Here is a 25,029-nt window from a genome sequence, read left to right as displayed (position 1 = left end):
ACTTTTATTGAAACCTTTAATAAAAATTTAAATATTCTCATGAAACCTCTTCCCGCCCATGGATGAGGTTTCATGCTTTCTCTGAGGCCCGCCTGGGCACCTGGCCTGCCCACCAACTCTTAGGCTGGACGGACAGGTCCATCAATCGGGTTAATTAGTTTTTTAATGGTCTTAATGGGCCGTTAACAGTTCGGCGGGCGCATAGTCCCGCCCCCGTTCGCCAACCAGAAGTTGCCCTTGGTATCGTATCTGACTCTGAAATGAGCTTCCAATTAGATATCCATGTTATCACTAAGACTGCCTATTTCTACCCCTAACAACAACTGTTTCCATCCTTACATCAGCTCTTCCATGCCTTTGTTACCTCTAGACTTCCAGTATTCCAATATTTCATCTGGCCTCCCATGTTCTATGTTCTACCACCACCCCCCCCCCCCCTGTAAACTTGAGGTCATCCATAACTCTGCTGCCCATATATTAACTTGCAGCAGGTCCCACTCATCCATCATGGTTGTGCTTGATGACCTACATTGGCTCCCAGTTAACCCATGCCTCAAAATTCCCATCCTTGTTTTCAGTCCCTCTCCCTCCCTATCATTGTAACCTCCTCACAGCCCTCTGAGATAGCTGCGTTCCTTTAATTCTAGCCTCTACAACACCCCTCATTTTAATTGCTCCATCATTGGTTGCTGTGCTTTCAGCTGCCTACACCATAAGCTCTGGAATTGTTTCTCTGAACCCTTCCTTTTTGCCTCTCTTTCCTCCTTTACAAAGCTCTTTTTGAATGAGCTTTTGGTCATCTGCCACAATACCTCCTTATGAGGTTCCATGTCAAGATTTTTGTATCAATGCTCCTATGAAACGCCTTGGGATGTTTTACTATGTTAAAGGCATTATATAAATACAAGTTGTTGTTATTTTTGAGCAGGTAATAAAAGAATTCTTCACGCCAGTGGGCATCTTTTTCCTCAAGACCAGTGTGATCCAATTGGGTGCGGGTGAATAGGTTGTTTTTGCTCTCGACCTCTCAAGTCACGTATCCATTGTGGCTTTAAGTTATGCCAGGCATTCTTGCTTTTTTGCTCATCTGTATTTTCTGGGATTGTTGCTGTTCTAATACCTTTTCCTTATCCTTTTGGTATGGCTTTGGAAGCATACTTAAGTGTTTATGTGGAGGCTGTGAGATAGAATTACGTACCCTGGTGATTCCTGTCCTCCTAAAGGAATTTCACATGTAACAACCCACTGCCTAATTCTCATATTATTAATAAAACGTAATTGGGCATTGCTACCTGAGGACCATGTTCATGAGTCTGAAACCTAGAATTCCACATCAATGTGTTCGTGTTTCCAGGTGTTTTGTCACATTTTGTCACATCAAATATGTGGAGGACATCTCCATGCCCAGGAATTATTAGGGAAGGTCATTTCTTAGTTTTTTTTCCCTTTAGTGCATCCCCTACCCTATCCCCGGTATCCTCCAGTTATCAGCTTGGATTTAGCTTGTGTCCAACTAATGGTTGACAATAGTTGAATTTCATTAGCAAAAACTCAACTCTAAATTCTCAAATTTTCACTCATTTATAATAACAGTATCCTGATTGCTTGAAAGAAAATTTAATCTTTTAAACATTAATTAATTCCTAATACATTATCTACCATTGCAATTGGTCCTTTGCATAATGTGGTTTCAAGAATATGCTTCTGCATTTATCAAAAATAATTTTATTTTTTTCTTCCCCAAATTATAGCCTATGTTGCTAATTATAAATCAAAATAATCAAAGCTCCTGCATTCAGATGATTGGAGTCAAGAAGATTTGCGCAAGATGGAGAATTGACAACTTTTGATAGAATCACATCAATTTTCAGAAATATTTCACCAATGAATTACATGAAAATACTTACAGTTATAGTGAAAGAAACCATTCAAACATCACAACAGAGTATTTGACACTTCCCTGTAGACCTTGTGATGAAAGGAATCCAATAAAAGATGGGGAAAAGCAAAGAAATGTGAAATACAGAAGGGCAGATTATGGTAACACATCTTTTGATCAGTGCACCTGTCAGATCCCATGTTCTGATTGCAAAAGTATATCAAGTATCAAACACACAAAAATATTTGCCATAATATGTCATTCTTGCTATAGAAACAGCATTAACTAATTGTGCTCTTAAGTGGGAATCAATTCCATGTGGCTGCTGGGAAGGCTGTCTCTATGGAAAAACACGTGATTTGCTGGAAGATTATGTGAAAATTAAGGCAGCAACCAGGAGTCCTGAGTGGACACGGTGTAGAAGGATTTCACAACAAAGTGTATAGTATTGTTTCTTTCCTTCTTCACGATTTGGGAGAAGTCATGTGAGACTCTGAGGGGTTGGACATAGGTTCTTTTCAGGTCTGTAACTATGGGGGCAGCAAACACATAGGCCAGAATTTTATCTTCGGCATGCGGGCAAGTGCCCGACACGCCCACCAATAGTTGAAAGGCCTATTAAGGCCATTAACGAGCTCATTAAGTTGAAATTTACGCTGCCTGTCCAACCTAATGATTGAAGGGCAGGCGAAAAGACCAAGCGGCCTTTACATTTTTTGGGAAACCTCATCCCGCTTTTTCTCTAAAGCTAATAGAAGTTAAATAAAAACATTATTTTGAAATTAAAAACATGTCCCATCTCATGTGACACAGTCACATGAAGGGACAAGTTTCATTAAGTTTTTAATGTCTTTATTTTTTAAAAAAGCGCTTCAATTTCCCTGAGGCAGCTCCGTGCCTCAGGGAGATTGAAGTGCTCTTTCTCGTGCATGCATGGACTGCACGCCAAGCCCACTCTCCCTTCTCCCCCCACCTGCCCATGTAGCGCTCAGCACTACTACTCGTGATCCACACTGGGCGGGCCTTAATTGGCTTGCCTGGGTGAAACCGCAGAGCGGAGCTGTTTGCGGGTGGTGGTCGGCTTCCCTACCACTACTGCCGAGCCTGCCCGATGAGGGAATAATTCGGGCCATAGCGTACCGGCCATGAGACCAGAAGACCACTCAGCACTTCCCTGCACATCAGAATCAAATTGCCACTGAGGGATTTTTAAAACAGTTGTTAGTCCCCTTGCATATTTTAATGAAGTGCTCAATAGTAGTTCCAGCAACTGTTCAAAAAATGGACCTAACATCTTCAGCAGTGGCTTGAATACAGAGCATATTGGGAGAGGACGTTCCTACTGTTGAATTTGCCAGGAAGATTGCCACTGTTAAATAGGTGCAACCCATCTCAGTTTCAATCCTGGAATCTTTATAAAACCCAATATTTAATACAACATGGTTTGACTGTTCAAAAAGGGAAGCAATTCAAATCAGCTACAGATTCTGTCTATGCAAAAGCTGGATATTTTGCAGCTCTTTCACACACTCTTCTGTCACAAGGGAACTGCATCAAACCACTGCAGTTGCCTTGAAATGTTTAGCAAGAATCTGAACAAAATATTTAAACATGACAGTCACTGTTGTCAATGATGCTCTGGCAAAGCTGCCGGCATTACGGCTTCACGCGGTTGTCCGGATATTTGCATTCACAGTTGTAATGGTCCCTACGGAGACCAGTAACTTAAAAGGAAATTTGAACTTCCAGTTAATAGCTGAACAGATGACATGACGTCTTTTGTAAAAGAGAACAGACTAATAGCACTATTGGCTGAAAACTATTTTTGAGGGCAATTTATACTTTAAACTACAGAACAGAACTTTTAACACAACTGAAAAAACATCCCACTATCAGCTATACATACACTGTCCTTTAATTGGACATTCAATTCTCCAAGAATCAGTCCAAAATGATTCTTCGCTTCAAATGGTTTACTTCAGATCTGTTCTTTTTCCAGCCTGGAATCTTTTAACTCTCGAACTGTCTTTCATGGTGCAAGTTTTCCTGGAGACTTCTCCCTGTAGCTAAAGCTAGGCAAATCTTCCAGCCTTCTTTTAACTCCCCATGGTCTTTCCAGTCTGAACACTCTCCCACCCATATTCCTGCACAGCATCTTGCTGAATCACAGCATCTTGCTGAATCACAGCATCTTGCTGAATCACAGCATCTTGCTGAATCACAGCATCTTGCTGAATCACAGCATCTTGCTGCATCTGGCTGCTCTCCCTCTCTCAGATCCTGGCAGAATAACCCATCCGTCTGTGATATTCATTGATATTTTAGGAAAGCCTTTTACCTTATCTTTGCAATGGCTTCCACTGCACCCTTCCCCATGGCAACATGAATCACATGGGCCTTGTATCTGATAGAATTGCTGATTAGCTATTCTTTAGACCCCAATCCCTTGGCCAGGATTTTACAGCCCCTCCCGCCCGGTGAGATATTACGGTCCCGCCAAACTGAGTGGAGCTTTAAATGGCTCGCTGCATCTGCCGGGGCAGACACGCCATGGCAGTGCCGTAAAACCTTGGCCCTGGAATCAAATGGACAGTTCAAAGCGTACCCTTTCAGAACCAGATATTTTTAACACTTCCCAGGATATTTTGCAGTCGGCTCACCAGCATCACAGCTGCATTCACCATTGTCTACAAGTGTGAATATTCTTCCCAATAAAACAGTCTAGGCCTTCCTTTAATCTTTGGCAGCTCTGTCACCCAGATCTGTTTTCAGGCAGGCTACAGCTCAAGTCACATGGCTCCCTTCATTTTTTTTTTTACCCTAAATTTTAAAGTCACAGTCCCAAAGCATAATAATTTTATCAACCTCGTAATTGTAACACAGCACATGGTTTACTGTGGTGAATAGCTGAAAATACAAAATAAAGGAGAATTCTCTTTATTAATTTCTGATTGTTGTGCAATAACCAAATTTCACCATGAAATGAGCATTTGATTCAGAGCATTTTCCTGTGAACTATCTTCTGTTGGGAGGAAATTAACTTATAATCGCTGCCTTTGGAACTGTTGTCTAGCCTGAGTCATTATTGAATTTAGAGGACAAAATGTTAGGGAACAAAAATCAGAAAGGAAATGGATTCAATGGCAAGAATAAGGACAGTCTAGTTTACACGTGATTCCACGCCATATTTTTGTGTTTTTATTTGCCTGTCAGAAATGCAAACCATCGTGGTAAAGGGAATTGAATTGCATATTGGCATGAGTCAGATCTTAAGAGAAAGAAATGTTTTAAATTGATTCTCTGCATGAGCCATGTTATGAAATAGTAAGAGATCAACAAAAAGCAATTTCCTGTTCAATCATCATCCCACTTGGGTGTACCCTGGATTTTCATAAATCTAGCACTGACAGTACCCGATTTAGCAGGAAGCAAACATGCTTTGAGTGTTGATGAATATTCAGATTATGTATGTATCAAAACTGCTTCTTTCTTACCATGATCCTTTCTCAAAATGGACCTGCTAAGGACAGAAAATAGCTTGTCAGCTGAGTAACCAAATGTTGAAGAGGCTGCTGGGTGTTGGGCTCACTATGAGAGGTTATTGAGTTGAGAGACCTTTGGGCTCCCTGTGAACAATGAAACTTGAAACGGCACTATCTTGTGACCAAATAATGTCTTGCAGGAATCCTGCTTTTTTTTTCAATGTTTCTACCGAAATTGTACTTAACGCTTGGTAGTGATGCAACAGGTTTATTTGAACTTATGAAGGAAATTCCAATTAAAATATCATTTTGTTTTCCATGCCTTTCAACCATCATCTACATTATTCTTTCTGACCTTTAGTGATTATAAAAATCAATTGTCTGCAGCCATTATAAATTATGAATGATTCATTTTGAAGAGCCGGAGGCAGCCATTTTAAAAACTGTTCTGAGGGTCTAGATAGCTTACATTACACAATTTGTGTCGGTTTGGACCTATGAAATTATAAGTGGGAAGTTATGTAAATCAAGAGGAAAAAATACACAAGTAATTGCAGCTTATTATGATGCACCACTGCAGGGTCAGATTTGACATGATGACATCTGACACATTGGACTGCTTTAATTGTCAGTTAGCTGGAGAAATATAAATGGTGATTTGAGTAATTCTGGACTAAGCTATAAGCTAGCTGTAGCAGTTTACAGCAAGATGTTGGCAGGATTTTGCTGAAACAAAAGTGGAACAATGACTGAGTGGGAAGTCTAGTGATTATTAACATATTTTATACTTATTTAACAAGAATAGCTTATAGTAAGAGAGAAGTCAAATTTGAGATTTCTGAAGGCATAAGTTAAGAGCCCAAAATTTGATCCTTAAAATCTTGAGATTCAATTACTGTTGTACATCTTTGACATTTTGTATTCTATATAACGTAGAACATAGTCCCGAGTATCTATTTGTTTTAAAATTTGTTGCAGGTTTTGTCTGACATTTTTTTAGTTGCACTGGTTTTCAGCCTTAGGGTGGGAGGGTGTGAAGTTGACAAATAAAAGGCAAAGAAGGGAGTAATATTCGACCTAAACCTGCATCAGTGTGACTGGTAGCATAATACCTCTTGGGTTGTAGAATGTGTGAAAGTGAAGCTAACAACTTCTATGATAGTTAAGTACAGATTTAAAGAAAAACTGATGTTTAGGAATCTGATTTAAAAAGCATAGCAAGTGCTGAAAATACTCAGCAAGTTGCTTAGTATATGGAAAAAGAAAGGACAGGTTAAATTTTCCAGTGGAGACCCTTCATCAGAACGCAAACGTCTGAACTCAGCACTGAGCTGCCTTGGGACAACTGAATAAAATCTATTACCATGGGGAGCTTACCTGACATTTAAATGCTGAGTCATAGAAGAACAACAGAACTCTGTGAGGCATTGGTTGCTAAGATCCAATTAGTTGGAATCGGAACCTTATGGTTCACAGACTTTTAGTTAGTGTCATGGAGCGCTGGGTGTACAACTTGGGGATGATGCTGCTCCTTCACTGTCACTGGGTCAAAATCCTGGAACTCCCTCCCTAACAGCACTGTGGGTGTACCTACACCACAGGCACTGCAGCAGTTTAAGAAGGCAGCTCACCACCACCTTCTCAAGGGCAATTAGGGATGGGCAATAAATGTTGGTCTAGCCAGTGACACCCACATCCCATAAAAATGAATTTAAAAAAAATCACTTTTCATTTTCCCTTTTGTTGTGTCAACATTCAATTGTACTGTGTCATGATGTGTTCTGTAAATATTTAAAAATACTAATTGGGATGGTTTGTTAATATGTTATGCATTTAATAACAACAGGTTAAGTGTAGAACGATTCTTATGGCGTGAAGTGAAAAGAACTTATCACAGCAGCTTACCTGACAAAGATTAAAATGTATTTTCTGGGAAACATTCTAAGCTCAAAGTACATTCAACTGATATGTTATTTATAACTTCAGGAAAGAGCTGAAGAATCACCTCACAGATGAATCACTTTATTGAAGTATGCATTTGGTTATAAGCTACTAGATCCTATGAATGGCATTGTCTAATATTATCATATTTTACACATTTGTATCAAACGCCACTGTTTCCTATTTTAACATTAAACTAGTGGACAAATAGATATTTAACCTATAATTTTGCACAATATAATTTTCAGACCTCAATTTCCCTCTGGTGTATTACAATCCCACTGTCTGCTGATGGAAGTTTTGTTTCAAACAGATAACCTTGTTTACAATTTATTGTCGAATGGTCTGATTCCAAATTGAGTTTACTTATATTTTAATTATATTTAGTTATATCTAGTTATAACGATCTTGTAAAGTCCCACATTCAATACACCCTAAACAGGTAATGAAACAGTACAATGGGAACTGATGGCAGATTCTTTGGAGCCCTATTCATCAAATCATTCTGTTTGAACGTTGTGAAAGTGAGATATAATCCACATCACACAAAAAACAATACAGAGAGACGTGGGGGAATGTTTGAGCAGGCTGTTTCTCCCCTACCCTAGCAGATGGTGAAATTTGAATTCGATAAAAATCTGGAGTTAAAAGTCTGATGATGACCATGGGGAGAATTTTCTCCGTGTCGGGTGGGCCGGTCGAGAGTGGGCGCAGAGCCGATCGCTGTCCACAATTGGCTGCGCACCGCCATTTTGTGTTGGTGGGCCTTAGCGTGACGCGCACTTGGAAGCGCTCAGCGCTACCTGTGCGGCCGGGGGGAGGAGGGAAAGTCGGAGCCTGCACGAAAGAGCACAGAAATCCCCTTGAGGCACAGAGTAGCCTCAGAGAGATTAACTTCAGAATGAAGAATTGAAAAAAAAATTTTAAAAATTATTCAGACATGTCTGCTCATGTGACATGTTTATGAATTTTCATGAAACATTTTATTGAATTAATAAACCCTTCATGAAACCTCATCCTGCCCGTGGATGAGGTTCCATAAAAAGTATGAAGGCTGCCTGGGCTCTTCATCTGCCCGCCAAACTTAAGGTTGGACAGCAGCCCTGACAAGTACTTCAATTAGGTTATTAATGGCCTTAACAGGCCTTTGTCAGTTCAGCGGGCTCGCAGCCGGCTCCGGTGTGCGCCCGCCGAACAGAAGATCAGAATGATGCGCTCTGACGTCGGGATGTATGCCTGATGTCACCATGCGTCATTTTATATGATCAGAAGATTCTGAAGCCCCATGAAACCATTGCCGATTGTGGTAAAAACCCATCTGGTTCATTATTGTCCTTTAGGGAAGGAAATCTGGCCTACATGTGACTCCAGACCCACATCAAAGTGGTTAACTCTTAATGCCGTGTGAACAAGGGGAGTTAGGGATGGGCAATAAATGCTGGTGTAGCCAGTGACACCCACATCTCAGGAATGAATAAAAAAAAGAATACAGTGCCTTAAAGTATCATGGATTAAAAGAATACAAAATTACTGTTTTAATGAAGTTTGAGGAATTAGAAAGGATGAAGCAAATAGGATTATTGATCAGGTTTTAATACAATGGCAGGGGAGGGGCATTTAAAAGAACCATCTATTGTTATAGTAACTATTAAGTTGTACCATGAAATGATGGTACAAAGTGCTTCATGCATCTCTTGTACAGTAGAGGAGTGAATATATTTTAAAAATAGAGATCTATGCGCATCTAATAACGCCCTGGGCATTGAAATTTCTGCCAAAATATTTTACTGATATTTAAAGGGGCACTGTGTCGTGACAGTTTCCATGCCAAATGTATTTGCCAAAATTATTTACACAGGGGATGTATAGGATAACTTTATTACATTATCAGATTCACGGTTTAGAATTGAACAAATAAATGTTAAATATTATTTTTATAATAATTGTGGGGGAGGCAGTTTTACTGTGGCAGATACAGCATCTGTTGCAATATGATCTGTCCCAGAGTGCTGGCTTATGTCTGTTCAGTCACAGCACCATCATCATTACCTCATCCAGTGTAAAAGTGCACCCCTCCAAAGGTAAATGATGCTGAAAACAGTTAGACTCTTTTTAGCTAGTGTGTTCCAATTGTAGAGATAATTGCATTTATTTTGTGCCTTACCACATCAAAATTGTGATTCACACAATGAATTTGTCAGGACCATAAATCACGACATGAACAGGGTCCTTACATACTGAAATACCAGCCTTGGATGCGATTCAGTCATTTTTACAGTGCATTTCCATCAATGTCTTGACACTTCAGGGGGAGGTTAATGGTGAGCTTCTGTTTTTGTCAAGGTCAAAGTCAAAGTGGAGCAAATAGTTCAGTAACTTGGCAAGATTCATAGCTCATGGAGTATCTCTTCCTCACCACAAATTGCTGGGCTTTTTATGTGCTATTAATGGCAGGCACCAGGAACTCGCCATTATTTTTCCAGCAAACAAGCCAATAAAGAACATTACGACACACTGTTAGTTTAAGAATAACTTGCAAGTGTTCTCCTATGGAGAGCGCTTCAAACTCGATAGGGCAGATAAAAGAATATATGCAGGAACCAGGAACAATTGAATCTGGGAATAAATGCTGAAAAAAATGTGATGCTTTACCCAGATCTACTCTGCCTTGTAGTTATCATTTTCCAATTAAACTGCTCAGTAATTGCCATGGATGTTTTGGCCTGGGGTTTTATTTATTGTTATCCATTATCTCTGTGGTGTGTTTGAATTTGTAGTCTTGGCTGCATAGAATATTACCGAGGATTACATAAAATTCCATCTTGTCACTGCAGACTTGGAAGTTAGGGAAACACAAACTTTCTTTTTTATGATTTTAGGCTGGGATAGTTGTTGTTCTTGTTTTAATAACATTTAAGTGGATTTGAAAATGCGAATAAAATCAGTTTTGAGAGGGAAATAGAAGCTTCTTTTGAGTCCCTCTCAGTTAATCCTTAAGACTACACAGTTCCTGATATGACAAATTTGCAGAACTAAGGTTAAAAAACAACAAAAATATAGTGAAGAGGGCTGTTAAATATGGACAGTACTTCATTTCTGCTCTTACAGCTTTGCCAGGAATCTTTCATGTGGAGCAAACATGACACTCTTTGCAAGGTTTGGACAGCAATGTGTGCCACCATTTACACATTCTGCCTATTTTATCTTTCTCAGTGAAGTGTAATGGCTGCTGTTCATGGACGTCTTCAATTCCCCTCAGTGTTTTCCTTGGCAGGTGATGCTCATGTTCTCTCATCTGGCAGAGGAGGGTAGAATATGTAATGACAGATTGATGTCTCTGAAGGCTTGGAAGATCTCAATGGGACTTCATCACTTAGAAAACAAAGAAATGCTCAATACAATAGTGTTAGAAATCTTAGATTAATTGACAAGGACTCACTATTCGTAAACAAATAGTTGCAGAAAGTAGAACTGCAGTGGCAGAGTAAGTCTGTCTCATTTTTCAGTGTTAACTTCAAGATTGTTAAAATATATCGATTTTGGAAATCCGAATGCTAGAAATCAAATATTGCTGTGTCTTAAAAAAATTTCTGCTATATGCTTTTGGAACATCACAAAGCCATATAGTGTTAGTCATGTTATTCTATCTCTAGCACAGCTTGGAAAAATTAATCGGGATTATTGTGTGTGATGGCATAAAATTCACTTAGTATTGGAAACTCTGGTTAACTCTGCCGTACTGTGCATTATTTTCCATAATGAGGATTTAACTGTGGACTGGTTACTCCAAAGGAAAAGTGGCAAAAAGCAAACGCGGTAACTAATAATCAAAATTCTGGAGATGGGTAGTAGTGAGGAGCCATAAGTGCAGGATAACATGAATCACTGCACTTGTGGTACTTGGCGAGCTAAATGAGTAACTTTTTCGGTGTTATTGCAAGTACTTTGTTACAGGTAGGCTTGTATATATCAGGCTACCCTGCAAGGTATGAGAAAATCAGCCTATCAAACGAAGTAGCCTCTCAAAATTGTCCCAACCAACTGGCCTAATTCCCTCCATGCTGCATTTGCTCAGCAGCAAGCACATCTGATTGTTTTTTGGCTACAATTTTTGATTAGTTTAGTGACAATTAATTTATTTGTCATAAATAAACTGTCAAACCATTTACTGACTTGTCAGATTATTAGCAAAATCTGATGGAAGCATGTTATGTTCATTAAATAGCATCTCAAATCCACGAGTTGTACAACTGCTTCAGTATCATGGCAGCTGTTTTCCAAAAGCATTCATGCAAATAAGACCTTTGACCTTCCCTTTATATTGTGATTGGCTTACAATATGATATTTGACTTGGCACCTTAATATTATGATTATAATGTGCAGCAGCAAGTAAACAACAAATCCCCAGGTGTGTTTACCTCCACAGAAAAACAAAGCTAAAAAATTAGATTGGGGGTTGGGGTTGGAGGTGGGGAGACGAGAAAAATTGCACAACTGAACAGAGTTTTTTTTCAAAGTTTTAGACAATTGCTTAAGGATCAATTACCAATTCTCCAGATGCAACAGGCCTTTAAAATGATCCCCTCTCACATCTAAGTTTACTTGGGCACTTGAGATGGCTTCCTGCTAAATGTTGGATTATATTCTCCTTTTTCTTGGGGGAATGGAGAAGTTGGGTAATTGGGAAGGAAGAGACAATATTTATGGAAAAAATGGTCATCAAGGACTTTGGAGCTCTCTTCTATAGATATAATGCCAGAGAATACAATAACATGCTAAATATCATTTCAGTGGAGAACAGGAAAAACACATTTCAAATTTGATTATGGCCACTGAGATTGTTCATACAGATGCTTCCGGCAATGTGAAGCAACAAAATGTGACTTAAACCTTGGGAGCTGTTGTATTTTAAAGGCTACAATTTGTTTTCTCCAACAGAAGACTGGTGGATGCACATTTTAGCCAACTCAATCCTTACAATTCTCTAGCTTGGCCTAACTTGTTTTGTGGAAAACAAAATGACGGCTGTGTTAATTTTACACAGTATAATAGCTCATGTAATGCATCTGTTTATCCTTTTGTTTTAAATCTATAATCTTTATGGATGGCACTTTTAATAGTTCCTGTTTACTTGTCTCCTGCATTTTTATAGTTTTATCTATCCTGCTCTATGAGACAAATCTATTCTTTTGCTATTTTCCCAGCCTGCCTGTAACATCCATCATTTCTCATCAGAGTGTGTGCACACAGGTAGTTTGCCACTAACACTTCCAAAACCATTCTTTAAATGTTTTTTGGAATGTGTAGTATTTTGGGCCATCATCACCATGGTTTATGCTAGTTGCCCTTTACTTGTTTGGTGTTCTGGCTCAATGAGGTTACTCTTACTCTGTGAGTGATTTGGAGATAATTGGCATCTAGTTTTTCTTGAAACTGCTTATGTAGAACTATTTACATCCGAGACCTCATGATAAGTACATTGCTCTCTATACACAGATTATTCTTTGTCTTGTTCTCTTGGAGCCTCTTGGTCATCTGACCGTGATGTCATGCTTACATCATCATTAACATGATTGTCTAATTAACATAACTATTAACCCTTTACTCTACAAATATGAGAGTAGTCTTGGATGACTCAGTGTGCAGTTTTCTCTTTCTTTGTGTTGCTTACTGTTTACTTTTCATAGACTGGTCATGGTCAAGAACATCCCACATTTGGCACTGCAGACCAATCTTTGGTTTTTTATTCTTTGTGATGAGATATTCTAAGAGTGATCCCCACACTTAGCGCAAAGAAGATAGAATATATTTTGTGCTCCCAAAAGACAAAAATAATTAGTTGTTACATGGAGAACCTGTGATGTGGGTAAAAATTCTCCCAAGCTAAAATGATTGCAAGCGATGGTATAAATATTGACGCTGCAGAAAATCACACTAATAATTCCCCACACATTGCTTGCCATTAGGTGAAATTTGATGCTTCCTTTTGGGATGAAGGGAGAAAGAATTGGATAATGAGACATATGGACTGGTATCCCATGTTTGATTTGGAAGATTTCAACATGGCCTGAAAGCTGGAAACAGTTGATCTATTTGTTCCTTTGGACAGAGTTGTGATTGGGGTCCCCATGGAAATACTTAGAAGTTGCAACATGGAAATAGAACATTCAACCCAACAATCGTGTCTGTATTTACCCTCCACATAAACAAATAGTTCTAATCACATTTATCCACCCTGTTTCTATATCCCTTCAAATCCTTTTCCATTATTCATCTATCCAATCTAATCTTGAATGTTAACATATTTTCTGTCTCAACCTTTAACCTTGGAAGTGAATTCCACAGCCTCACAACTCTCTGTGAAGAAGTTTCCCTGTCCTATGCTCTAAATTACTTATAATTAATGTTGTAACAACGTCCCTTCCTTCTTGACTTCTCAACCCCTGGAAGCAATCTGGTTCTATCCACCCTAAAATATCCTTTCACAATTTCAGAAGCTCCACAATCTGTGTCTTTCCTTTTTCTTCCCTCATAACCGGGAAAATTCTGATTATTCTGTGTTGTATACTCTCTAAATCGCCAATTCCTGTCCTCTAGTGTGAACTCAAATAATGCACATGGTACTCTAACTTAGGATTTTATATAAGCTTATTAGTATTTCTTGCCTTTAATATTTTATACCTCATGAGAGTTAAAACTAGAATTCTATTAGTGGTTTTTTTTACAGTGTTATCAACTTGAACTCTGATGAGAGACCAAAAGATGTGGAGAAAAGAAAAAAAGCATTGCAAATTTAAGTGAGCCAGGACAACGTATTTGATTATGTGCATATAGATATCCTGAAAAAGGATATGTTTCTGAGCTGCAAATATTGTATGACAGAGTTGTGAGATTTGGTTTCTGTCCAAGATTCCCCATATAGTGTGATCCAGATTGCAAGGGGAGGTACTGAATCGAGATTTCAAGAAAACTGGAGAGCCCCATACTTTTATTTTGTTAACTTCTGCTTAGTAACTGGGCTTCAACTTAGAGATAGGCTACGGAGTGTTGAGAATCAGAATCAAGCAAAACAACCATTAGTAGCACACCAAAAAATTAAAACTTGTATTCCTTTTTCTTGTTGCCACTGGTACTCAATGCAAATGTGCTTCATCCCGTATTCTATGCAGTCCTAGCCTTTGCTGTCATAATTATTCTGATGAAAAAGTGAAATATTATGGAAGCCTAGTCATCTCAGATATGCTATAATCTGCTGCTTATATTATGGGTACAAAATTTCAGTTGCCCCTACTCAGGATTCATCAGGGTGTGTGTTGATTTGAGTTCTGATGTTTCTGTATTTAATTTTGAAGATTTGTGTTTTGGCTTTAATTTAATGTATCTGCATCAAAATGCTAGATCTAACCAACTGAATGGGAAGTGTGTGTGGCAAGATTCAATCCCCAGCACAAGGAAGGCAGAAGTGTAATGGGTTTAACATTTGGATGTGATGTGAAAAATGATCTGTGCTTTCAGCATTCAAATGGAAGGCAGTCTTCATCTGGACTAGCACAGGCTGAAGAGTCAGACGCTTTTTCTTGTATTCTTCCCCTAAAGTACACCCTTTGTGGTCAATAACCACTTTATGTTCAAATGTGGTTAGCTGTTGGTTGTGCCCGTCTTTTCTTGAAGCATCGTGTTACCTAATTGCTTATGTAAGTATAAGATAGAAGAGATATTTGCACTCAACAATAATTACTTTTACTTATTACTGGTGTGTTATAACATTTTCAGGGAATATAAAGTAATACTCTTTCACCAAAGGGACAAAAGAATCAATTCTAATTGAACTCCGCCATAACTATTTGTCTTTATCCTATAGTTAGTGTACATTGCAGAACTATACTTGACAGAGATTACACAATAGTGCTGTAAAGAATTTTGGATAATCTTGTTCAGTCTACTAGCAAAAGAACCAGAGGTCGAGAGTTGTTTTAAGGCACCGCCTTAAAGGGTACTGGAAGCAAATTCAATAGTAGCTTTCAAAATGGAACTGTGTCAATACATGAAAGGGAAAAATCGGTAGGGTGATGGAGAAAAAGCAGCATAAGAAGAAAGACTTGTATTTATATAGTGCTCTTCATGACCACTGAATGTCTCAAAGCACTTGACAGTTTTTGAAATGTAGTCACTGTTGTAACGTACAAAATACAGTGACCAGTTTGCATTTGGTGAAGTCCCACAAACAGCAATGTGATAACGTCAAGATAATTTTTCTTAATGTTGATTGAGGGATAAATAATTCCTTTGGTCTTCTTTGAAATAGTGCCATGGGATCCTTTACATCCACTTGAGCAGGCGGTTTAATGTCTCTTCCAAAGGATGACACCTCCAACAGTGCAGTGCTCCCTCAGCACTGCACTGGGGTGTCAGCCTTGGTTTTTGCGCTCAAGTCCTGAGGAGCACAGAACCTTGTGAATTAGACATGAGGGTGTTATCGAGCCACAACGGACAGTGGCAGGAGTGTGAAACTGCTTGAACGTCTCTTTCAAAGAGCTGGCACCGTTCAAATGGTCTCCTTCTGTGATGTATGATTCCATGATTCTGCACATACTATATTTTTCATAAACACTAATTTACAAACGTTGACTGCAGTTGAGCAGTATAATCATAAAACAGTGCATTACCAAATACATTAGTTACTCAAAGCATTTTATGCTGCCCAGAGATGAAGTCTAAGGATATTATTTTATATAACCACTCAATTCATGAAGCTTAGAGTTGCTGGAAATACTTTTACTGTCTACCAACTGCATTCAGTATTTGTCTTGTTTGAGCTGAGACAAATTTACTTGAAAAATTAGAAATGTTCTGAATCTTTTAATGGAGGACTGTGATTCCAGTGAGAAATCATTGGTGATAATAGAACATATCTCACTGATGTCTAGAGAAAAAAAACGTTGAATTTTAAATCAACATGCAATAGCTCGCTGATTTAATATCTGCAAGATGGGTTTATATGACAGTCCTGGTTTATCACCATACGGACAATAATGTGAAAGAGTGAACAATACTTTTTTTACACACAGTTGATGTGTGTAAAAAGATGTTTAAGTTATCATACCTGAATATGGAGCTATATACTATATACTAGCAATTATTGGGACTAATTTTCAATGTCGCTGCTTGGGCAACAAAAGTCAGGCATGTTCAAATGGCTGATCTGCTCTACTGGATTATTGCCCAGAAGACCAAGTTGAAAATTACATTCCCCTCCCCACCCACCATCACCATTGTGCACAATACTAGAAAGAATGAACGATCACACTATTCACATCCTGGATACATGCTAAATTGATCACCTTTGGTGTGTAGTCATGACTTGTGTAGGTGAGCACAATTGCTAATCTGTGTGCAATAATGCCATTTCTATCGCTTCCTTTATTTTGATAGTACTGGGCTATGCATTTATAATTTGTTCATATAATTAGCTGTATAAGAATGTAACATAACACTGACCAGTATCAACAATAATGATGTGCATTTATGCAGCGCCTTTAATAATAAAACATCCCAAGTGCTTCATAGGGGCAGTATTAAATAAAATTTGACAGCAAGCCACATGAAATATTAGGACAGCTTGGCCAAAGATCTAAGATTTAAAGAACATCTTAAAGGGGGAGAGAGAGTTTAGGCAGGAAGTTTAGGGCCTAGGCAGCTGAAAGCACAAATGCCAATGGGGGAGCAATGAAAACCTGGGTGCAGACGATGCCAGACCTGAAACAGTGCAGAGATGTAGGGTTCAAGGAGGTTACAGAGGTGGGCATTTATTGACTTGGCTTAGCGCAGTATGATGTAAAACCTAGAAGGGTTCGACAGGAAAATAAATGTTACTTTATGTTTTGTGTTTTAAAGTTCCTGTATACTAAAATAAATAAATAAGCCATTTGTCCATTGAACCTCACTTCACTCCTGAGTCTTTGAAGAACAAAGTCTTCTAATTAACCCGTTGATAGATGCTTTATCCACAATATCAAGTGCAAATGGCAACAAAATGTTTCTACAAACTGAAAATCACTTACTTCAATATTAAATTAATGCCATATCTTTGAAAATCAGGGGTTTGCCAAAAGCCAGATCATGCAACAGAATAAAAGTAACAAGAAAAAACAAAGTTTAACAAGTCTGCTCTGGCATTTGAGTAGAATCTGGGATTTGATAGAAATGTGGATTAGGGAAACTATTAAGTTCATCTCTCGAGTCCAGATCTGAATCCCAGGGTGGATTCAGATCTGGATTCGAGAGATGAACTTAAAGGTCAGGATACTAATAGAATGAGAGTGGGTAAAATTGGTCTTTGCCGGTAGCACACAACACATTCATAGTGAATTAGAAACCTGTTTTACACAGTACTTCATTTTATTTTATTGAAGTCAATGGACACAAAAGGGACACTTGGTAAAACAGACTGCCAATTCACTTTGAGGACATGTTGTGTTAACTGCATATCAATTGTGTTTAACTGTATGTAAGTGGTGGGCATACATTTGGGCCCTGATTAAAAAAAATAGACAGACTAAACTGCAATTGTTGAGCTAGGGGGTGTATGTTTATTATGTATAAATCCATAAATAAATATAAAAGTATGTAAATATTGGCTCCAGTTCTATCCTTAACCAATTGGCTTTCTGTAATGGAATATACTGCACTACTGGTGAGGACCAATTTCACTCCCAAGGTCACTAGTTATTTTTATATTGGTTTTGAGTTAGCGCCAATCTCCAGTGAACCTGTCAGATCCATGAAGGATGCCTATTATGCTGAATCTGTTAAAAAAAAACAGTATCTTTCTGGCAGCCAGCCAGAATTTGTGAACTTTGCATAAGTATGGCATGAAAGCTTTTTTAAAGCAGCTTCTGTCTCCTTCCCTTCCTTCCCCTATTTGTCCCTCAATCTCCTATAAGGGTCTGGCAAAAAATGGATTGAGATACGCCCAAACCATTACCAAGTGGGAAAGTCCACCACACAAAAGATCCACCAAAAATAGGAATTTGGATGAATGGATCTGAATTTGCAAATGCTGTCTTGCTCTTTTTTAGGCAATGATGTATTGGGGAATGTTGATATTTTAGGTTCATTTTATCTATTCAGACATAGTTTCCTGTGTAATTGTTTCTATTTTTTGTGCGGTGATTTTACAGGAAAGTTAATGTTCAAATCTTTATTATTGTGCAGGATTTTAGCCACTGTTGGAACGGACTTTGATCTGAGGACCTTGAGGGCTGTCCGAGTGCTACGACCATTGAAACTTGTATCAGGAATTCCAAGTACGTTAAACAACTGGATTACATTATTTTTAAATTAGATTTTTCCTGTCTAAGAACTAGTATTATATGTTCTGTAGAAGCATTTCATTTTTCATATTAAAAACATTCACATCAAATACAGCTGTAGAATCTATCTATTTAGGATCTCTCCTTGACGCTCTCCTATTACTTGTTTACATATATCTGAAAGCACAGCATATGCACTGATGGCATCCAGCTTTATCTCACCACCATCTTTCTCAACTCCTCCACTGTTGCTGAATTATCAGACTGCTTACCCCACATCCAATACTGACTGAACAGAAACCTATTTCAATCAAATATTGGGAAGACTGAAACCATACATTTTGGTTCAAATTCCATTCCCCAGATACTGACTCCACCCCTCTCCCTGCCAACAGTCTGAGATTTGCAACATTGGTGTCATGTCTGACCCCAAGATGAACTTCCACCCACAAGTCACTAAGGCCGTTACTTCCCCCTGTCTATCATTGCCCAACATCACCTCCGTTTCAGCTCATCTGCTGCTGAAATCCTCTTTCATGCCTTTGTTACCTCCAAGTTTGACTATTCAGGGCACTCCTGGATGGTCTTCCACATCCTATCCTCTGTAAACTTGCGGTCTTCCAAAACTCTGCTGCTCTTTTCTTAAGTCGCACCAAGTATCATTCATCTTTAATCCCTGACCTACTTTGACTCCTAAAAACAATGTCTTGATTTTAAAATTCTCACTGTTTCCTCTTTGGCTTCACCCCTCCCTTTTTTATAATCTCCTCCATCCTTCAACCCTCTGAGATATTTCCATTTCTCGCCTCCACAACATCCCTAATTTTAATTGTTTGATTATTCGAGGCTGTGCTTTCACCTGCTAGGCCCTAATCTCTGGAATTGTTTCCCTAAACCTCTCCTCCTCTCTTCCTCTTTTATGAAGGGGAGGCGATGGCATAGTGGTAATCTCACTGGATTAGCAACCCAGAGGCCCAGGCTAATGTTCTGGTGGGGGCACAGGTTCAAATCCCACCATGGCAGCTGGTGGAGTTTAAATGCAATTAATAAATCTGAAAGTATAAGACAGTCTCAGTCATGGTGATCATGAAACCATTACCATAATTGTCATAAAACTGTCATAAAAACCCATCTGGTTCACTGATGTCCTTTACGGAAGGAAATGTGCTGACCTTACCAGACCTGGGCCACATGTGATTCCAGACCCACAGCAGTGTGGTTGATTCTTAAATTTACTTGTAAATGACCGAGCAAGCCACTCAGTTATATCAAAGCGGGCAGAGCAATCGTCATCGACCTAGGTACTGGAAATGACAATGGCACACCCTGCCCTGTCGACCCTGCAAAATTCTTCTTACTAATAACTTCAGTGAAAATTTGGAGAACTGTTCCATAGACAAGACAAGCAACAGCCTGACAGTCATACTCGTGGAATTATACCTTACAGACAATGTCCCAGACACAATTATCACCATTCCTGGGTATGTCCATTCCCATTGGGATGACAGACCCACCAGAGGTGGCAGCACAGCGGTATACCTTCAGGAGGGAGTTGCCCTGGGAGTTCTCAACATCGGCTCCGGACCCCATGAAGTCTCATGGCATCAGGTCAAACATGGGCATGGAAAGCTGCTGCTGGTTACCACCTATGGTCCACCCCCTCAGCTGATGAATCGTGGAGGAATTATACCTTACTGCTCCATGTTGAATACTACTTGGAAGAAGAACTGAGGGTGGCAAGGACAAAGGTTGGGGGTCTTCAGTGTTCATCAACAGGAGTGGCACAGTAGTACCACTACCAACCGAGCTGGCTGAGTCCTAAAGGGCAGAGCTGCTAGACTGGGTGCAGGGCATGCTACAAACTTAGTCAGAATTAAAAGATGCACTCGGAAGCAGAAAGAATTGAGAAGAGAAAAAAAATGAGATGGTGCAGCACAAGGCCACGGCAAAGCAAGACAACCGTCACTTGAGAAGTTCTCTCATTTCAGGGTGAAGGAACCCACAAGAGGGAAAAACCTGCTTGAACCTGGCCCCACCAATTTACCTGTCGCAGATGCATCTGTCCATGACAGTTTTGGTAGAAGTGACCAGCGCACAGTCCTTGTAGAGACGAAGTCCCATCTTCACATTGAGGATACCCTCTGTTATGATCCAGCAGTTGGTAAAGCTGAGTTATCTATAAAAATCCCAGATGGAAACTTTAAACAACTGTCATAACCTATAATTTTAAGCGTTATGTTTGAGATGCAACTCTTGATTCAGGAATCATACCACCTGTTCTCAAGAGGTTTTGTATTAAGCTAAATGAAACATTTTATTAAGTTACACAAGTTAAATATATACACATGGCTACAAGTTACTATGATCATAACTTTTAACAAATTCCCAAACTAATCTCCATTAAGGCAACAGCAATCCATAGGCTCAACCAGACACCAGGCAAAGCATTTTCACCTTATGAATTCAAAATGAGCTTCTTGTCACTTTGGTTCCTGTGGAGACAGTTGAAGGCTTGCAGCTTTTGATACAGTTGTTTTTACATCACCTCTGCTCTACACACACAAACTGCTGAATGCAAATTCTCATTGTATTACCAGCCTCTTTGAACTCCACTTTTTAAATAATAAAACTCCTTTCATAGTACCAATTTTATTAGTAAATATTGCTTGGTATATGCTAGCTAGGGGGTAGTTTTCACCCCACTTCTTGTATTCTCTATTCAAAAAATGCAAATGCACTCTACCTCTCGGTTTACATCTCAAAACTAGTACACATCAAAGTTCCCAGACTAGCTGGTTTTAATCTGATTAAGACACACCCACAGACTAAACCTCTATTGTAAAAGAAAAATATTTTCCTATAATATTATATACATTAATACCAACATGCTAAGTGGGATAGATTTAGAACAGGTCTCATAACTCAAGACTGAGCATATCAGTAGGAACAGAATTGTATACAACCACAATCTGTAACCTCATGGCCCGGCGAATCACACATTCTACCATTACCACCAAGCCGGGGGATCAACCCTGGTTCAATGGACAGTGTAGGAGGGCATTCCAGGAGCAGCAGCAGCAGGCATACTTAAATGCAGGACTACTTGAATGCCAAACAGCGGAAACAGCACATGATAGACAGAGCTAAATGATCCTACAACCAATGAATCAGATCTAAGCTCTGCAGTCCTGCCACATACAGTCATAAATGGTGGCAGACAATTAAACAATTAACTGGAGGAGGAGGCTCCACAAATATCCCCATTCTCAATGTTAGAAGAGCCCAACACATCAATGCAAAAGACAAGGCTAAAGTATTTGCAACCATCTTTAGTCAGCAGTGCCAAGTGGATGATCCATCTCGCTTATTCCTGAGGACCCAGCATCACAGATGCCAATTTTCAGCCAATTCAATTCACTTCATATGATATCAAGAAATTGCTGAAGGCGTTGGACAGCGCAAAGGCTATGGGCTCTGACAACATTCTGGCGATAGTACTGAAGACTTGTGCTCCAGAACTATCTGGGCCCCTAGCCTAGCTATTCCAGTGCAGCTACAACACTGGCATCTACCCGGCAATGTGGAAAATTGCCCAGGCATGTCCTATGCACAAAAAGCAGGACAAATTCAACCTAGCCAATTTTCGCCCCCTCAATCTACTCACTGTCATCGACAGTGTTATCAAGCAGCAACTACTCAAGAATAACCTGCTTAGTTTGGGTTCCACCAGGGCCACTCAGCTTCTGATCTCATTACAGCCTTGATCCAAACATGGACAAAAGAGTAGAACTCAAGAGGGGAGGTGAGAGTGACAGCCCTTGACGTCAAGGCAACATTTGACCAAGTTTGGATTCAAGGAGCCCTAGCAAAACTGGAGTCAATGGGAATAAGGGGAAAAACTTTCCACTGGTTGGAGACATTCTTAGCATGAACGAAGGTTGTTGTGTTTGTTGCAGGTCAATCATTTAAGTCCCAGGTCATCACTGCAGGAGTACCTCAGGGTAGTGTCCTAGGTCCAACCATCTCCGGATGCTTCATCAATGACCTTCCCTGCATCATAAGGTCAGAAGTGGTGATGTTTGCTGATGATTGCACAATGTTCAGCACCATTTGTAACTCCTCAGATACTAAAGCAGTCTATGTCCATATACAGTGGGACCTGGACAACATTCAAGCTTGGACTGATAAGTGACAAGTAACATCCATGCCACACAAGTGCCAGGCAATGGACATCTTCAACAAGAGAGAATCCAGCCACCTCCACTTGACATTCAATGGCAATACCATCACTGAATCCCCCACTACCAATATCCTGGGGACTACCATTGACCAGAAACTGAACTGGACCATCCAAGAGCAGATTAGAGGCTGGGAATTCTGCAGTGAGTAACTCATTTCCTGACTTCCCAAAGCCTGCACACCATCGACAAGGGAAAAGCCAGGAACACGATGGAATCCTCTCCATTTGCTTGGATGAGTGCAGGTCCAACAACACTCAAGAAGCTCTACACCATCCAGGACAAATCCACCACCTTCAACATTCACTCCCTCCACCACTGGCACACAGTAGCAGCAGTGTATGCCATCTACAAGATACATTGCAGTAGCTCACTAAGGCTCCTTGGACAACACCTTCCAAATCTGTGACCTGTACCACCTAGAAGGACAAGGACAGCAGATGCATAGGAACACCACCACCTGCAAGTTCCCCTCCAAGCCACATACCATCCTGACTTGGAACTATATCACCGTTCCTGTATTACTGACGGGTCAAAATCCTGGAAGTCTTTCCCTTACAGCAGTGTAGGTGTATCTACACCACATACACTGGAGCAGTTCAAGAAGGCAGCTCACCACCAGTTTCACAAGGGTAATTGGTGATGGGCAATAAATACTGGCCTAGCCAGCAGCATCCACATGCTGTGAAAGAACAAAAAAAACAAACTCTTTCAAACCTATCGCTTTGTATAAGCTTTTGGTCATTTACCTCAGTATCTCCTTGTATGGCTCCATGTCAAGTTTTGTTTGATAATGCTCCAGGGAAGCGCCTTGGGATGTTTTATTGCATTAAAGGCACTATATAAATACAAGTTGTTGTTGTTTTTGAGCAGTTAATAATAGAACTGTTTGCACCAGTGGATACATTTCAGCTGCCTGCATTTTCCTCTAGAGCAATATGATTCAACTGAGTGTTGGTGGCTAGGCTCCCCATCAAGCAATGTCTTGATTTTAAAATTCTCATTCTTGTTTTTAAATCCCTCTATGGCCTTGGCCTCCCTTTTTCTGTAATCTCCTCCACCCTATAATCCTCAAAGGTCGTCACACTCATCTAATTCTGGCCTCCTGAGAATCCCAATTTTAATCACTCCACAGTTGGTGGCCGTGTCTTCAGTTGCCTCAGCCCTCAGCTCTGGAATTCCCTTTTTACACCTCTCTGTCTCTCTACCTCACTTTCTGGAAGACACTTGTTAAAACGACTTCTTTGACCAAGCTTTCGCTCAACTGACCTAATATTAGGTCAACTGGCCTACTTATGTGACTCAGTGTCATATTTTGTTTTAAAATGCTCCTGTGGAACACCGTGGGACATTTTATTATGTTAAAGATACTAGATAAATATAAATTGTTGTTGTTTTGTAGAATCTTAGAACACCATTTGATTATTGACAACAGAAAGCCAAGGTAAAATCTATAATGTATCATTAAGTTCCTACACTCTCCTTCGCTGGTCATGAATCACTACTTTTCTATCAGGACTGGCATTTAAACAAAAATAATTAGGTAGTGGCATTTTTTTAATTGCCTAATTCCATAGTGTCTTAATTTATAATTGTTTTTATGGTTAAACCTCCCCTTTAACATTCAAAATACAGCTTGTAAAAAATTGAATGTACAGTTGTGGATTGTTAAAACTGACGTGTGAACTGGTGCAGGGAATCTTCTACTGTTTGGTCAGCTGACAATGAACGCGTTTTGCAGTTTTACTTCTTACCCTTTTCAACCAACTGGATATATTCTAAAAGGCTAACTTTGGTTGCATTAAAATCCCTAATCTTTTATATATTGTTTATTCATTTGTGGACTAAATTCTTCTAGTGGCTACTAAATATATCTTTTTCATTCTGTTTACTGCTTTCAAAATGATAAATGGAGAAACAGGAATGCTCACATTTTTGAAGCAAGTTATCAATGAAGCTTCATTTCCAACCTCTTCATATGCTATGGGTCTTCCTTTTCCAGTCAAATTAGATGAAACCATGCCTTTCTCATATTTAAATTTTTACTTTCTCCTTCCCATCCAGGCTAAGTTGCATCCAGCATCTTGTCTTCCACCACTACTTAATGGCCAGCAACAAGCAGATGCTTTCTATGCTATATAGAATTTTTAATGGCATCTCTGGGCAAAGCCCAGCA

At 39.5% G+C, this 25,029-nt stretch overlaps 1 protein-coding gene across 2 annotated transcripts in view; it reads left to right on the top strand.

Moving 5' to 3' along the window:
* The window catches only part of LOC121280818 (probable voltage-dependent N-type calcium channel subunit alpha-1B), a 432,340-nt gene that overhangs the window by 275,797 nt on the left and 131,514 nt on the right, over window positions 1-25,029 (top strand). For both annotated transcript variants that reach the window (XM_041193082.1, XM_041193081.1), the window contains exon 6: window positions 18,518-18,609. In XM_041193082.1, the coding sequence (XP_041049016.1) occupies window positions 18,518-18,609 (92 nt within the window). The remainder of the gene's footprint in view (window positions 1-18,517; window positions 18,610-25,029) is intronic.

The sequence above is a fragment of the Carcharodon carcharias genome, chromosome 8, assembly GCF_017639515.1.
Source record: "Carcharodon carcharias isolate sCarCar2 chromosome 8, sCarCar2.pri, whole genome shotgun sequence".
Lineage (NCBI taxonomy): Eukaryota > Metazoa > Chordata > Chondrichthyes > Lamniformes > Lamnidae > Carcharodon > Carcharodon carcharias.
Note: the sequence above shows the minus strand (reverse complement) of the source record. Positions and strands in the feature narration are given on the sequence as shown.